Source organism: Megalopta genalis, chromosome 13 (assembly GCF_051020955.1).
Source record: "Megalopta genalis isolate 19385.01 chromosome 13, iyMegGena1_principal, whole genome shotgun sequence".
Lineage (NCBI taxonomy): Eukaryota > Metazoa > Arthropoda > Insecta > Hymenoptera > Halictidae > Megalopta > Megalopta genalis.
In genome coordinates this window covers 13540756-13553991 of record NC_135025.1, presented here as the reverse complement: position 1 = coordinate 13553991, position 13236 = coordinate 13540756, and the positions used below count along the sequence as shown (strand labels likewise).

The 13236-nt window shown below is 45.7% G+C and overlaps 1 protein-coding gene across 4 annotated transcripts in view; it reads right to left on the bottom strand.

Moving 5' to 3' along the window:
* LOC117224862 (nucleolar protein 4-like) overlaps positions 1-5593 on the bottom strand; it is a 231350-nt gene extending 225757 nt beyond the window's left edge. For all 4 annotated transcript variants that reach the window (XM_076525940.1, XM_033478053.2, XM_033478054.2 and 1 more), the window contains exon 1: positions 4238-5593. Coding sequence is in view for 3 of the 4 variants with exons in the window: in XM_033478053.2 (XP_033333944.1) it covers positions 4238-4282 (45 nt within the window). In the remaining variant the exon portion in view is untranslated. The remainder of the gene's footprint in view (positions 1-4237) is intronic.
* Between the last annotated feature and the right edge of the window lie 7643 nt (positions 5594-13236).

The window sequence follows — 13236 nt, the reverse complement described above, 5'->3', positions numbered from 1 at the left end:
TCTGGACCTGTCGGAACCTTTAAAGAAAAAAACGCAGTGTGCATTAAAGCAACACAAGAGATTTTCCAGGAAGAAAATCTTACCGACGATTTATTTGGCTTTTATCGAAGGTGATTTCCGCATTTTAACAACTGCTGTAATGGAATCAGAGTCGAACATATTATCGTTGAGTGATGCAATTCAAGAAGTTTCAAATTTGGTTAATAATCGAGTTCTCGTTGCTACTTGGGGAGGAAAAGTAACAAAAATAGTCCTAAAAATAGTCTCAAAAAGAAACCCTGGATTTGGAATATTATCAAGTTCAGTAACAACTTAAGTGGTGAAACGTATACTTCTATCACATTCTGTGATGTTGAAAGAACATTAAATTAATTGTATCTCATAAAATACTCGAATTGAGAAATCATGGTATAGAAAAAAAATAATCCCAACACATTGTAATGCCAATTATGATAAATAGTAGGAAGTACAGTAGTAGTAGAAGTAGTTGCAGTAGTAAATAGCAATAAATATTGCAGATAGTAAAGCAATTTTTTATATAGTTTTCACAGTTTCTGCATATATATTTCATATTCTTGAATATATTTTACATTAATTTTGCGTGTATTTTGAATATTTCGACATATAAATTTTGCATAAACATCCGCAGTCCAGTTATAACTGTTATGAATATATTGGTTTCGATTATACGACAACATAGATTTAATATTATTGTTATACTGTTAATATTGTTAATATTGTTATGTTATACGTAAAAACTTTTGACTCAATATACCTTGCACAACAAAAATTAAAAACGAAAATCGATAGAGAAACATGCTGATAACGTCTAGGTTAACAATTAAATTTAAAGAAACGTGTGCAAAATTTTAGGAAACACTGTAAACAAAATATGTTGTTTTTTTTTTAAATCCTCCTTCCAAACATGTACCTGATAGCCACGAGCCAGGCATGTGCAATTAATCGGAGATTTTGACCATGTTTCGAAGGGCCCCCTACCTACGCGCTGCACCAAAATTACATTTCCACATCAATTAGATTCAACACGAGTAATTGGAATACACATTCACTGTCAAATCCAAAATATGCAACTATGCCAATGAAGTCAGGAACGATTACAATCGACATTTTTGACGACCTACATATCAAAACGATATGAGTTGAAAACTATACACTTAAAATGCATATTTTTTGTAACATATTTTTTAAAATGTATGCTAAACGTTTTTAAATGTATTTGCATATACACTAAAAGTATTATTTTCCCAGAATTATTAAAAAAGAAACAAAATGAGAAAACTATAAAATCGTTAAAGCAATCATCCTAATTTAACACTTCACTATGTTCTCTCATTTGGCATTATTTTCTAGAATCTCTCCATTTTGCACTGTTCACAGTATAAAACGCAACACGAATTTTAAAGAATTGACAGAAGCTCGTTTTTCACACCGAACAAAACGTACGACTTTTAAACATTTACTTTATCAATCAAATTCACATAAACTCTCGATCTCAAGAAGTTCGAAATCGTTCGAAACGAGTCACTGTGCTCGAATGTTCATTTTCACGAAATTCATTGAAATATGCTCCATATCTTTACCACTGAAACTGAGACAAATTTCGTCGGTAATATTTCACCCTAATGAAACAGGGGAACACACCCCGCGGATAAAATTTAGACTAGGAACGCAACTGATTTAAATGCGGCTAGTCACGAAGGCTCTTCGATCAAGCACGTGTTCGATCGCCGCCCTGGAAACGCGATCCGCGGATTATCTTTCGCGCAAGATATACAGGCTTAATAATCTGGCTGGGGAAAAAGAAAAAGCTCCATGATAAGTCGGATTCGATGAGTTTGTCGTAGCGCGTCGTCAATTTCCTTGATCAATGAATGACGCGAAAAAAACCGGGAATTCAAGCGTAGATGGTTGAACGTTTACATAATAACTCGTGAGCGCGAAAAGGAAATCCCCTTGGCGAATAATTCGCGGGAACGAGGAAACAAAAACCAAATCGTTGTCTAAATTGCTTCTTGCAATTTCTGAGCATATAAAAACGCTCCGCGGATCTTTCAAAAAATTCTGAATTCGGTAAAGTTACTCGACGGAAATATCTTTTCATTGATGTTAGAATTACTGTTAGAGAACCAGAGTTTATTTCGAATTTCTAATTAATACATTCAATGCGTGCATGTTTATTTGTTCTTATGCCTGTGTCGAATGATTCGGAGGAAATTTTACTAACACGCGCGGAACAACGGAATGTATGGAACGACAAGATTAAAAGAGTAATCACTGCGATGTTCTAAAAGTAAAACATGAATGAGCACTGGTTGTAGTGATATAGCAGACTGTTATCTCTCCTGTCAGAAACTTTCGAAGATAGAAAGTGATCGCTCAATCTTTCTCAGGCCCTGATTAACCCATACATCAAGAACCAGTTATTCGCATCCACGCCGACTTTAAAATTTCTTGTATTCTCGAAAAGTTCGACCAACTCCATCGAATTCCAATTACCATTGATTTTCGTCTCTCAAAACTTTCGAGTTCCACCGCTTCAAAATTATTGCACACCATAGGAAATGATCGACGCAAAGATTAATGTCTAATAGCATAATTGTTATTCCGTTTATTCAAATTGGAATAAAATTCCGTTATGACAGCGTCGATATTATTCACCAGTTCTGAATCAAAACAAAATTCGGTTCTTCTGTAATCAAAATCCAGGAATTCAGGTCGATAAATACAAACATACATAGAAAAAAAAAATTGTCTCGTTCCACCGGTGAAATTAACGCCAAACCTACCGACATCTGAAAGCGACTAACTGCGTTGCTTTCTAAAAATAACGTGACTGAATTTATCTAGACATCTCGGCATTTTTCTTAAAGCGTAAACTTGTAAAAAGAAATTTATTCGATCGTTTCTTCGGAGACAGTCTTCATAGTTTCAACAGCTTGAAAATAAAACTGTTAGATCAGTCATATCGACTGCAACGATAAGTTCGATGTTAACCCTTTGCAGTCGAAGCTATTCGAATTCGAAATCCAAAACATGATTTCTGATCTACAGTATTTCTATTTTATATAATTTATTGCGATTCATGCGTACGAAATTGAGCCTATTGGCAAGTACAATGCAATTTTAATAGTTTTTTTTTTAAGTATAAAAGAGTCTGATGCGCTTAGAATGATTTTGAAAAATAGTATACCAATTTTTAGTGGCGCCTCAGAGTCGCCATTCGAGTGCAAAGGGTTAAAAATCGCTGACCAACGACACGGTCGTGAAAAAAATTCTATCGCAGCGATGAAAAATATCCTCGCGATCGAAAAGAGTTCGAATCATTGTCACTGCGAAGAAAATAATGTTACAGGAAGGGACAAAACAAAAAAAAAACAAAAAAAAAGAAAAAGTTAGTCGATCGAGAAAGTATCGGCGCTCACTGAAAAAAAAGCTAGTACAGTGTATATTGGCGCAGCAGTGACGCGGCTACAGTAGTTCGCGAAACAAAAATCAGGAATAACGACGCAGCTGACAGTTAATGAGTCAATACGCGTTAAGTGTCGCCCTCGCAACTTTTCCGCGTGTCCCGGGTAAAATTTGCGTAACTCTTTCAATTAAAACTTTCGCGGCCGGTTCATCTTCCCCTCCCCCCCCGTTCCGAAAACACACGGAGCGTCGAGGGGGTCGGTTCGGCTCTGGTAGCGGGGCAGGTTGGGGGGTGGGGTGGAGTGGGGCGGTCGTGGGGGGCAGAAAGAGTGGGCGGGGGTGGTGGTGGGTAGTAGTAGAGTAGCGACGGAATAATGAGTTTCGCGGAACGAGTGGCTCCGTCCTGCAAAACTCGATCTCCAAACTCGATCCCAGACGGATTTTCCGGCCGTTACGAAAATGACTCGCCCTTCGAACGGTCCGTTTATCGCGTGTACACGCGTGTCTACGCGTGTAGAAGAGCGCGCGAGCGCGGCGGAGGGCAGAGAGAGAGCGAGAGCCGCGCGTTGCTCGTCGCAATTTCACACGACACTTTGCGAGCAGCGGCGAACGTAACGACGACAACCTTGAACCCCGTGGTCGGTCCGCGTTAAACTTTGACACGCGGCCAATCGGTTCTCGTTTTTTCGTATTACCCGCGGCCGCGGCGGCGGCGGCTACATCGCCGATTGATTTACGGGCCCTCGCCACGGAGAGAAAAAAAAACCGTCCGATCACGTGGCAATGCAGTGGCAATCGGTCGACTCACCTTGTGGTGCTGCATGATGGCAGTGGCCTTTCGCTTAGCGGACATATTCAGTCCCGACTCTGGTCTTTCTTTCTTCGCCGCGTGCAACGGTAATCGTGTTTCCCTCTCTTTTTCCCGCGTCCTTGTCCCTCGGTTAACCGTCTCTCGCTCTGGCTAGCGGGATCTTCTTTGCCGACTTGTGCCACCCGCGCCACCGAAACCACCGATCACAAAACAATAAGGGGGCGACGCGCGCTATCCCTGTTCCGCCCGTTGCGGGCCGCCGCTGTCCTTCTCGCCCCTCCGGTGCACAGCCGCCGATAACAGAAACTGGAGCGGGAGAGCGCGGGAGCGAGACGGAGATGTCTCGAATTCGTCTCGATGGCACGTTTCACTCGCGAACTTTCGCGGAGTTCTCGGTTTTAGTCTCGTCTCTGTCGCGCACTCGCGGTCTGTCCCCCTCTCGGTCCCGAGCGTGTACACGGCGCGCACTCTATCCTTGTTCCGCGCACAGCCGCGAACTTTAAGCTCGCGCACAACAACACCACGGCAGCAGCGCCACGAACCGCCGCGATAAAATTCCCGCGGTCGCCGCAGGTGTCGACGTAGACGCGGGTGCGGGTGACAAAAAGGGCAACAAGCGAGCGTGTGTGCGAGTGCGTGCGAGATCGAGCGAGCGAGCGAGCGAGCGAGCCGATGCCAAGCGAAGGGAAGAGAGAAGAGGCGAGGCGAGCCCGCACGAAAACTGTCCCGTCTACGACCGATTCGAACTTCCGCTCACGTACACGCGATACTCGCCGGCCCGGCTCTGCCTTCTATATAGTCCATCGAGTCGATGCGACAACACTGCCAGAATCGCGATCAGCTGGTCGATCGAAACGTCCGGGCATCACAAGGGGGCACAGAGTCACTAATCACTGACAACGTTCCGCGAACGATCTAGCGTGGCTCGCCGCCAAATCCTGTAGAATGTCACGCACAAATCACATAATATCGCAGCGCGCGGCGTGTTCGACGATTGCGGCGGGAATCGGTCGCGGGAACGATTATCCCGCTCGGTTCTCCAGTCAGTAAAGAACGATCGCGTTCTCCTCGTGCCAGAGGTCGCGTGACCGCGCACGCCGCGGGTTTCGGCTTCGACGACGATAGATCGTCAACCCTCGCGCAGATTCGTGGATCGTTCGGCCTGTTGTCGTATCATACGGTTGTCTCGGGTCGCTCTGCCCTGCTCTCCGCAGGGGACGCGGATCTGCGAAAGGTACGCGACACGTTCCCCCGTTTCTACTGCGATAGTTAAGAGAGCGCCACGCTCGTAGACGAGATCATAGAACGTCCTCACATCACGAGCGCTCACGGCAAACTGGCGACTGGCGACGCGGCGGCGACCCCCCTCCCTCGATCCACCTCACCCTTTCCACTACTCTCCTCGTCGCCGCCGCGCCGCGCCGCTCCGCTCCTCGCCACTCCTCGCCGTTCCCCTGTAGCACTCGACTCCCCCACGTCTCCTCACCCTAACCACGCCAACCTCACTCCACGTTTCTCCCATACCCCACTCTCCCTTTGCTTGTCGCACTCCTTCCCCCCTCGGTCTCTCTCTCGCTCCCTCTCCCAGTCCCTCTCTCTCTCTCTCCCACTCCCGCTCGCTCTTCCCACTATCCCCGTCTCTCTCCCCGTGACTGTGCCGGTCTCTCTGCCTCCCCCCGTCCCCCCCTCTCTCTCTCTCGCTACCTCTCGCTCCGTCTCCGTCTCTCCCTGACGCCGCGCCCTGCTATGACCCGCGCCGCTCTCGCTCCCCAACGGTCCTCCTCGAACACGTCAACCCTCTCTCCCTCATCCCCCGTTCCTTTCGTGTCTCTCTCTCTCTCCCTCTCTCTCTCTCTCTCTCTCTCGTACGCTACTATTCGACGCAGACGTCTCTCTCCCGCGCGACAGTCCTTCTCTGTTTTCCTTTCTGCCGTTCCAGCGCCCTTGCCGGTTCCTCTCGACCCTCGCTAGCCCGCGGAGGCGGCAGCGGAGGCGGTAAGGTAGGGTCTGTCACCATCAGAACACAGAAGAGGCCGCTGGACGGGTAACTCCAAGGGAAAGCAGGGATTGAAAGGGGCGCAAGGGGCCGTATACGGTCGTCCATAGGGCTTTCGGGGCGAGGGGAGGACGAGGACGAGGACGAGGACGAGGAGGACGACGACGACGACGACGACGACGGAGTACCTTTGGCTGTGCGGCGATGGGGGCGATGGGGCGAAGGGGACAACGGTAACAGCGAGGGGGCAAGGGGCGCGGGTACTCATCGGCCGAAGGGGCTTCTACGGGTGTGTTAGGCTCGTGCTTAGGAGGGTATGCGTTGTACGCCGCTGCGCTGCTAGCCTCCTCTCTCTATGGACACGTCCGCAAGCTTGTGTGGATACGCGGCCGTACACCGGTCCGTTGTCTCTCTTCCTTGCTATCTATCTGTACGCCCATCTTTGTCCCCTGCCCTCGCCCGTGGCGAGCTGGTGTGCGATATCAATGCCCAGTTCTGACCGTGTGCGCGCGCGGGCACACTTGCACGCGCGCCGCTGATGATGACGAGTCATCCGAGCGCGCGCTCGGCTTCGGCCACGATACGACGGCTCTCTATGATAGCCCGGTCTTTCGAGTTATTAGCTGACCGGGGGTATCAGCGACTGCTCCGACCACCTGCGGGCTCGATAAGGGAGGACGTGTCGCAGGGTGTTCAACTTCGTGGACGAGGAAACGCTAAGCTTCTCTACCCCTTCTCCGGGGACAGTTTTACAACAGCTACATTGTACCTTCTCTCGATACCGGGACTCGTTCCGTCCGCGTGACGGCGCGGCCAGCAAGTACACTTGGAATTCGAAACGGTTTCCTACCGCGGTGGTACACAGACGCGGGACTTGTTGTTCCACGCAGCCGTACAACGGTGTTCGATATTTGGAAACTCGTTCGGAATAGTTTCGCTTTCGACGGACACGGACTTTCGGCCGATTCAGATTTCGCGACTGCGATTACGGATTCATACTTTCGTACGAATTCTCGGCCGGTCTCGCGTTCATCTTTCACCGCTCCCGAATTCTTGTATTTGTCTTTCGTTACGGAACTTACGGCTTTGTTAACGCGAATTTTGCCGCGAAAGTTACTTCGTGACGATGGAACGATCGTGGATGTTTGGTTAGACCTTCGGCCATTTTTATCGTAATGTACGCTTCGGTTAAGAAATATATTCAGTTGTTTTCTATCACAATGTGGAAAATTAAACATTGGAAAATTGGAATGTGGAAAATTAAAGTGTATTATAATTGTTCTTGCATGCAGTGCAGCTGTGGCATTGTTGACGGATACAATGCAGGTCAATAAAATGTGTAATGACGTAGGGCTAAAATGGGATAACGGTTGCAGTAACGTGGCACTGGCAACTGTACAATTACAAATATTCAATCGGAGAATAATCGAATGGAGCCTTCGCAACGTAAAGTTTATTTGACCCATTTAACGCATTCGTTTACTAGAATTGAATAAGTCAATGTTATTTACTGTAAAAAAAAAATGAAACTTTCAGCTGAGGATCGTGTCGCCCGTTTATGGCAGCTCCTCCCGTCCATTAATTTCCCCACAGGCTTTGTCAGAGTATTTCACAATGCATTTGTGATTATCCTCCGTTCGTCACCGAATGGAAGCGTCGAAATTAATGTCCGTCATTTCATCGGTAGTCAAATTAAACGTTGCCCGTGGTTTTAAAATGGCGTCTATTAGCCGGCGAATTGAAAAGTCGCGAGCGAACGGAATGAAAATAAACCGCGTCCCCTCGCCGGCATGGCCGGGATTGTTTCTAATTCCTTCGCGTCGATAGGGGGAGAATCTCCACCCTTATCGGCCGGCGTACGCGATAACGATCTAAGCAACAGTTTGCCGCGGGGGCGGAAAACTTCGGGACACGGGGAGCATAAAAAAAGTTGAAACTTTCCGGCGAAAGTGCAATTCTCCGCTTTCGATTCCGACTCCCTTCGGCGCTATCGATGACACTCTCGGTCACAGTGTACGGCAGCCGGCTTACTTTGTACTTTTTGTTTACTTTTCGAACTTGCGTCACTTATCGAGTAATCCAAAAAAACTTTTTGCGTTTTAACTTCGCGGCTCGAACCGTTGTGTCGAACCGGGCCGGCAGACTTGATTCCGTTCGATTTTTCGTTGCTGTTTGTCTACTTGTATTATTCTGTCACGACGTAATGTAAACGATTTTCAAAATATTAAATACTCGAACGTTTGTGAAACGTATATATGTATATTCTATGTATACATATTTATTTATTTATTTATTTATTTATTCATTCGTAATACGAGGAAAAAACACACTAATACACAAAGTGGAAAGATATCTGTTCAGTTACCATACAGAACAAAGTTTATAGAAAAGGGAATGAAATGTAATAAAACTACAACATTAACGCTAGATTTACGGAACCCGTCAAAATGACGGATCACTAATTTTTTAATTTACGATTATTTATGTCGTATAGATACATTTATGAGTTATTTATTCAATTTATAAGTTACTTACTGCAAATGTTGCAATAACACTTGTTCAAAATCAGAATAAATGTCTTATTGTTACTTTTATAAACCAATATGAAACAGCTGTTTTTTGTGCTCCGTAAATCTAGTATTAAACATCGTACATGATAACACGGATATTAAATATACAAAGTTTGGTCGTAGATTGTAGACTCGGTTTGATAATGTCGGAACTTCGATTGCAGAATTTGGTAAACTCGGCATCGATACCGAATGAAAATATGTTCGTGGAATAAATTAAAATAAACTTTCCAGAGGGGTAATGTATCGGAACATTCAATTCATTGACCGTGAGTCCAGTCACTGACAGCGCTACAGCAAGAAGTTGTGAGTAGGGTGAGGAAGGCTCCCGGCGCGTTTTTTACGAATCGTTTGAGCCGGATGCAGAACGTCAGGGAACCCCTACGAAAAGCATGATTAAAGATCCATGTTCATACTCGATTACTCAATTCTCAACTATCATGATGCGATCGAACAACCGAGGAACGTGGAATCAGCCTTGGACATATTTATTATTGCAGACGAAACTTTACTGCGGACCAACGCGGTGAACTGTTTTTGTTAATTGATTCGAGATACGAGAGAAAAATGGAAATCTAACTACGTATAACTATTTATAACTATTTATTTAATACGATTTCGGAATTCAATGCAAACATTAATGTTTATAGCGTTTACATCGTATAATTTTGCGAAACAATTATTCTGGAGGCATACTCTGTTCATCTACGAATACATACAATTTTGTGTCATATATGATAGCTGTAGAAATTATTGGTAATATCAAAATTATTGAGTTGCATACAGATGAGTATGCCGCAACAGATTTTGTATACAAGTTATTAAATAATCTGTGTCACGTTAAGACGATGAATCTTAACCATTTGCACTCGGATGTTCCCTTTCAAAGATGATAATAAAACTGATAATAAAACAAAAATTCTATTTAACCTTTTGCGCTACGATTTCTTTGACAGCTGCGATAATTACGACACAATTTCTGTTTCTCGTGTATCTTTATTTACTTTTCTAAGATTTTCATAATGGAATAATCAAATTTTAAGGACGTTAAATAGAGTAATTATTTCTAACGTTATACAGTAAATTCTCGCCAATCGTCGCTCAACTTAGAAACGAAAATGGATAATTTGGGAAGAACGGATTCGAGCCTCGTTTTCATAGTTGTTGACAATCGGCGACTATAAAAGCGAGCCACGAGGCTCGAATAATCGTGTCTCCTCTTCCGAAATTGTTCATTTTTTATTCCAAGCTGAGAGAAGGAGAGAATCTACTGTATCACCTTCGCAAAGAGTTACTTAATATTAACAATACTTAACGAGTCGAGTAAATTCCGCAAAACCATCGACGATTCTTTTCAGGATTTCTCGATTTTCCGAAACCGGTGCCGACGTCCGCGCCTCGAATTTCGTACAGCGATATTAAGAAACTACGCAACGAGACGTCCAGGCATCACGCCAAATGAACTTCCTTAGCGCGCAAAAAGCCGCGAGCACGCTATCTTGCTCCATCAGGATCGCGTATGAACGTATAGTATTCGTGATCGCGGTGAGACCAGCGCACTCACGGGCGCAACGTGTCATCCCACGAGGGAACAAAGACCACTCGACCCGCCGCACACCCCCGCACAGTTTCAGAAGCGTCGAACCGCGCCAGATCCTCCCGCCGCCTGCCTCCTCCCGTCTCCTGTTGCCTCCTCCTGCCCGCCAGTCTCTCTCTCTCTCTCTCTCTCTCTCTCTCTCTCTCTCGCTCTCGCTCTCCCTCTCCTCCTGTCCCGCTCCGCCGAACAAAAAACTACGTTCCGTCCGTATATGAAAGCGGTCGAATTAAATCTATAATACCCAGTTACCCCAGCGTCCCCCCTCCGCGCCCCGTTTTCCAACGCAACCATAATGCAACGGCCGGCTGACGTTTGGTCAGCCCTCGTATACCTAATACACCGGAGGCTCGTGGCAGCATGTACTGGATCCATTTACGCCCGCTATCGACGCAAGATACGCGCGTGCATTTCGCGCAACGTTACCGTGTACCACCTGAACACGTGTGCACGACCGTTGCCAGCTCTCGTGTCTGCAACGGAGCGAGCTCACGTTCGTGTGCATGCGCGCGCGCGCGCATGTGTGCTTGTATACACAGTGTGTCATCTCGCGAGCGAACAAAGTCCACTCGGCATTAGACACCCTTGGTTTCTGAAGCCTTGCGCGGTAGTCCCCTACCCTTTGCCAGCACCCTTATGTATCTCTCTCTCCTCTACCCGGCCCACAGCCCACCCCCCTCGGCGCAACGACCCTCCTATCCCCCTCGCCCAGCCCGACCATCCACCTTCACCGTCTTCACCCTAACCTCCACCTCTCTTCCCTCTCGCTTCCACGGCTACCTCCATCCTCTATCTATGTTTCTCGTTCCCTAGAGCAGCCCCTGCCTGCCAGTTCTCCCTCCCCCGCCTTCCTACCTCCACTGGCCTCCCCGCGGCTCCTCACAGTCGCCCCGTCTCCCACACCCCATCCCTCCTCGGCACCCCGGCCCCCTTATTCCTCCACCACCTCGTCCCTCTCTCTCTCTCTCTCGCTCTCTCTTGCTCGCTCTCTTGCTCGATCTCTTTCGCTCACCCGCGCACTGCTCCCTCACAAAAAACCCAAGTCCAGTGTGGTCGCAACGGGGGGTTTCTCCCTTCGCCTCCTTTTACCCTCTTCCCATCGTACGTTTCTCCTTTGCCTCCCCTGTCTCCCGACAGCCCGATCCGCCCCGTCCCCCCTTTCTGTCCCTCTTCCGAGCCAAGTCTCATCGTGCTATACCTTAGTCCGATCGTACTCTTCTTGGCCCTCTTTTCTACCACCTCTCTGTCGCTCCGCCTGCGTTTCCTCTCTGGTATATTTTCTCACTGCGTCGCTCCGACGATTTTGCTAGCTGTCTCTCTTCATCTCTCTCTCCTTCTCTCTCTCTCTCTCTCTCTCTCTCTCTCTCTCTCTCTGATTCTCTGTCTTTCTCTTTTTCTCTCTCTGTGAGTTGCTGCCTGTCTTTTAGTCTGAGGGTAGTGACTCTCAACCTACGTCAGTCGATGACTTTGAGACGTTCTCGTTGGAGAGTCTGGCTTCCTCCTGTGAGGAAACGTTCTAGGTTACGGTGACGGTACCGATGAGACGTTCGGTATTAACGTCGCATGGGGCTGTGCCGGCAACCCGAGTGCAGCATGGATTGGCTGATGTAACGCGTTGGAATGATAATGTTTGTGACAGTATGTCTGGGGATACTAATGCGTGTTTTAACGGTTTACCTACGGGAGACTTGTTTGCGCGTCGACTGTCTATTCCGCGATTCCAATGATTCTATAAAATCAAAGTATAGGCTGTTTAGCGAAGGGGAAATTGGGAAGGCGAGATTACAGTTGGACTGTAATCATGAAAAACTGAACCAAATGGTTTGGACTTTTTTTTAGATGGTAGAGGGACGAGACTATTAGGCGATGACTAAAAAGCTTTTTCTTAATTTTGCTATTATTTACTTGGAATGAAATGAAAAAATTAAGAAACCACGTTTTTTAACCTTTTTATCTGAGCCTGTAACAAAAGTTTGAAAAATGCCTTTCGTTAAAAGGCATTATTTAGGCAAAACCTATTATAAAGGTATTATTATAAAGGCAAAACCTGTTTCGGTAACTTATATGCGTGCTGAAAATTCGATCGAAATCGGTTAATTCAGTGTCGAGCTACAGCCGTTGAAAGATTTGAAAAACAGATTTCTTACATTTTTTGGTCAAAATCGTGATAAAACTGTGATTTTTGCGATCTTTAATTTGTTGTAACCTTTTAAGCACGTAAACCGATTTCGATAAAATTTTCAACATGCGTATAAGTTACATTTTTTAGATTTTCATGCATAGAAAAATATTTTTAAATTCTCGTTGTAGGCTCGGATAAAAAAGTTAGAAGACGAGGGGTTATTATTTCTTTGTCATTCCAAGTAATAGCAAAATTAAAAAAGAAATCATTTCAGTCGTCGCAATGCATTTTTTAAATTTTCATCATAGGCTCAGAAAAAAAGTTAAAAAACGAGAGTTCTTTACTTTTTTGTCATTCCAAGAGCAAAGATAGGACAAAGTATTTCAGTCGTTGTCTAGTAAGCCAGTCTCTGTCATCTAAAAAACATTCGAGTCATTTAGTTCAGTTTTAAAATAGTTATTGCGTTTTAAAAGGTGTACGAATACTTTTGTGACCCACTGTATGTGATACTAATCAGACCTGTGTCTTGCTATGGATGCAGGATTTCTTTCTTCAAGCCAAGTTTTGTTGAACTCTGTGTGCGTCTTTGTAAGCAACTTTGTCGCGATGTAACTATTTATCGCTATCGAATAATGATCCATATTTTTCAACAAGTTCTACGTTACTTTTCGACTTTGCTTCGCAGACTTTAGAATTCTTCGAATCCAAAACTGA